At 40.8% G+C, this 4,206-nt stretch overlaps 1 protein-coding gene across 1 annotated transcript; it reads left to right on the top strand.

The window, feature by feature from the left end:
* LOC135475774 (soluble guanylate cyclase gcy-35-like) lies at positions 1-3,881 on the top strand. The gene is made up of 4 exons (XM_064755713.1): positions 1-1,513; positions 2,944-3,042; positions 3,531-3,622; positions 3,804-3,881. Exons 1-4 carry the CDS (start codon positions 1-3, stop codon positions 3,879-3,881), a joined length of 1,782 nt encoding a protein of 593 aa, XP_064611783.1.
* The last annotated feature ends 325 nt before the right edge of the window (positions 3,882-4,206 follow it).

Genomic DNA, 4,206 nt, shown 5'->3' with positions numbered 1-4,206 from the left:
ATGCGAGTAAATAGTGAAACATCGGTACAAGTGGACAGCAAATCCACATGGAGGTTCTTATTTTGCGAGGTGGATCCTATCTCAGAGAGAGGGAAAAGGCAGCAGTTCCTGATCATGTTGACTATCGTGTCCGTTCCGCTACTTGGCGTCACAATCTTTGCGGGATCCATGCTTTACAACAGGGTTCAAGAGCACATCGCGTTGTCGTCGGTGCGTCTTCAGATTGAGAGCTGCAAAGCGCTTGGGGACCTCATTCACGCTTTGCAGTTAGAACGTGCACATACGATATTTCTTCACGAAACGAGGAAAAACCTTAGCACAATGCTGAACGATGACGAATACCGTCAGACGAATAAAGAGTTGGGTAAAAACCAGCACTGGTCAAGGTGTGGGAAAAACGACCAGTATCAGTCTGTCGATGAGTTCGTACAGGCACTCAATAAACACAGGCATATGCTGATGAACAACCAGATTAACATTAGTAAGTATCTAGCCTTTTACAACGGGATAGTTCAGAATTTTTTACAGACGATTGTGGAACATATACAAACGTTGCCTGAGCGAAGCATGTGGAATCATTTGCTCGCCTATAAGATGATCCTTACAGCTAAAGAGAACATCGGAATAACAATCACGCTTGGAATCAAATATTTCTTCGAAGGCCGCCTGAATTGGAAAGATTACCAGACTTACGTCGTTCACGACGCGCTGGGAGCTGATCATTACGAAACCTTCAAAGTCTACTGCGAAATAGAAAACTCGGAGAATAGCTGCCCCGTTTTTGAAATAGAAGTTTACCGATCAAAAATTCTGCAAAATAAAGAGATGGTCAGGTCTGAGATGCTGGCTGACCAGTACTACGTTGCGATGATTAAACACATTGCCTGTATGCGAAGGCTAGCCAGAGAACTGAAGGAGAAGGTATTAGCCGAGAGTCTAGTGCAACTGAGACAAACAGACCGACAAGTGATCTTTGCCATCTGTGTCTTCATCATCGTAATTGGAGTCTCCGTCGTTCTCGTGTATCTTCTCCACAAACTCGTTTTAAAACTGCAGCTTTTTGCTATGGACATTTCACTGAAATCTCTCCAGCTGGAACAGGAAAAGAAAAAATCCGATTCTCTCCTCTTCCAAATGCTTCCCCACCAGGTGGCTCTTCAGTTGAAAATGAACCAGAAAGTCGAGGCCGAACATTTTGAGAGCGTCACGATATACTTCAGTGACATAGTCGGTTTCACCAGAATATCTGCCCAAAGTTCACCGATGCAAGTAGTAGATCTTCTTAACAGTTTGTACTTCCTCTGTGACGACTGCGTTGAGCATTACGATGCTTATAAAGTGGAGACTATTGGCGACGCGTACATGGTGGTCAGTGGACTGCCGCGGAGGAATGGAAACCGTCACGTCAGCGAAATAGCACTGTTCTCTCTTCATTTACTGAAAGCTATGACCAAGTACCGTATTCCTCATCGTCAGACAGAAACCCTTCAACTAAGAATAGGTGTGCATACTGGTAAGTCCTCACTCATTCTGATATAATCAAAAATAAATCTTTTCGACAGTTTTAGCTTTATAATTTAAAAGTAAACTCAACCTGCGGATGGTCGTGGGTTTCTCCTGGACTCTGCCCGCTTTGCTCCAACCATAATGCTGTGAAATATTATAATAGGTGAAATATTCTTACGTACGGCGTAAAACACCGATCAAATAAATAAATAAATAAACTTAAACTCCTTGAATCTAATTGAATCAATCGATGAACCTTTCCTTCCTTGGCGCGCAAGTCTTCATACACTCCACGTGATGAAGTATGTCTGAACTTCACAAAGGTTTATGGTTTACATCGGGCAAACCCGATTCCTTCACCAGTAGATCTCACCGCTTTTATAAGTAAAGACTCTGGAGTATGGCGTTGAACACTTTTGGAATACATATGTAAATTAATTGAGAAATCCATTCTTGGACTAAAGGAAATCAGAAATAGGAATTAATCTCCATGCCTTTACGCTTATCTGGAGCGTAAAAATGGGAACGGGATCGCATTAGTAGAATTCTATTACACACCTTTGAGAGCACTGGGCATCAAGTCCGGTGTATCAGGCCTGATGCTGAAGTGGACACCACTGCAATCCGATATTGGATCGTTCTGTAAATTGCATCGTCCTGTTACAGGGTCATGCCTGGTGTGTCAGGCCTTTTGTTCAAATCAGTCACAACAACAATGCGTCGTTCAAACTGTTTTATTGTATTTTATTGCATTTTATTTTCTTTAGTTTCACATGCCTTTCTCTATTCGGGCACAACGACAATGCAAACCACTCCAGATTTGTCATAGGGTCATGTCTGGTGGCTCGTACTTGATGTTTAAGTGAGGCATAGCTAGAAGCCGTTCTATTATAGTGTTATGTCTGGTATCTTAGGCCTAATACTTAAGTGAAGCATAACTACAGTGCAGCAAAGAACAATTCTGTTGCAGTGTGATGTCTGGTGTCTCAGATTTGATTCTTAAGTAAGACACGACTACAAAGTGGCGTTGAAGCCGTTCTGTTACATTGTCATGTTTAGTGTCTCAGGCATAATACTCATTTAGTGAGGCAAAACTACAGTGCTGCATTGAAGCCATTCTGTTTCAGTTTCATGTCTCTCAGACTAGCTTTTTCAGAAGGACACCATTAAAATGCAGCAATGAAACAGTTTTACTTCACATATGTATATATTTGGTAGCCTTGTGTTCGTTCACGCACTCTTTTGTCAACTGTAGATTGCAGATAATAAAAACGAGTAATGTACAGAGGTAAAGTATATAGCTATTTCATATATCTACAGTGTGTAACTGGGCAGAAGAGCTTTGTTGCAGTAATGCCACTTGTATCCACATACATTTCCATTATAAATGGAACACATTTTTGGTCCAGTAATGTTTACCTTCATTTAATCATCCAGGAGCTTGTGTGGCCGGAGTTGTTGGAAACAAAATGCCCAGGTACTGTTTGTTTGGTGACACAGTCAACACGACATCCAGGATGGAGTCGACGGGGTTGCGTAAGTTGCAACTATATTTCGCCCACACGTGTACTGTATCATATAGCCCGACACTGTGGATGTGGGTGCGATGGATAGATAGCATTTGGGAAGTGGATTTAGAGTAACGGTATTATTGTTATCACACTTTGAATCTGGACATAGGGCACATTCTAAAGTTCAAAATTGGCTGAGACCATTCCGGGTTTCGAACCAGCGATCTGGCAGGTAGGAAGATAATTGCCCACAAGACATGTCCAATCGTCTGGGTCATTCGGCCATCATGTCTCCCAAAATACTACGACGTAGCAACATCTCTAATGGTGTACTATTAAAATCACTAATTTCCTTACTTTTCCGTTTCATTTCGAGAGTATATTTTGTTCTGGACTTCTCACGCGTTAAGCCACAGCGCTGCTGTGACCAGTCATGGATAAACATTTCTGCGATGTGACAAATCGTATGTTTAATCATAAAAACGCCATGTTTTTTTTTATTTGTCTTCACAGCCTCGCGAATCCATATAAGTAGCGAGACAAAGATGGCATTGGAGAGGTTTGGTGGCTTCCGCACGCAGAGAAGGGGAAAAGTGGACATCAAGGTCTGTCTCACAACCAATATATATATATATATATAAAATATATAAAAAAATTTGCAAACGCAAAAAGCAGATGTTACACAGGGATGTTTTAATTTCTCAAAATAGAAGAATCGTCCTATTTGATAGTCGCACAAAATGATTCCTAGATTCTAATTGTTATTTGTTCATAAATTTATTTCAGGGAAAAGGAACAATGGAGACACATTGGTTGGTAGGATCGTCTCATTCAGATCGCAGAGGATCTTCACTTAATATATAAAATCTAACATCAAGCATTAAGTTCATCGTATAAACACTTAGAACCTGAAGGCTGATGAGAGCTATCAGTGTCATGAACGGGATCTATTAGTTTACATAGATACATATTGGTATAATTATAGATATAGAACCCATCGGAATATTGGAACCTTTTAGATAAGCATCTGTACGTCGAAATAGGCATTCAGATTCTGGACAAGAAAATTATACTCATTTTAAAAGTTAGGAAACTTATAGCACAGGCTATATCCTTGACACAAATGGTCGTTTACAGTGTCAAAATTGAGTTATTCCTCTTGTCGCAAAGTCTGCGAGAGAGGAAACCA

The sequence above is a fragment of the Liolophura sinensis genome, chromosome 9, assembly GCF_032854445.1.
Source record: "Liolophura sinensis isolate JHLJ2023 chromosome 9, CUHK_Ljap_v2, whole genome shotgun sequence".
Classification (NCBI taxonomy): domain Eukaryota; kingdom Metazoa; phylum Mollusca; class Polyplacophora; order Chitonida; family Chitonidae; genus Liolophura; species Liolophura sinensis.
The sequence above is the reverse complement of the archived record's forward strand: the minus strand, read 5'-3'. Positions and strand labels throughout refer to the sequence as shown.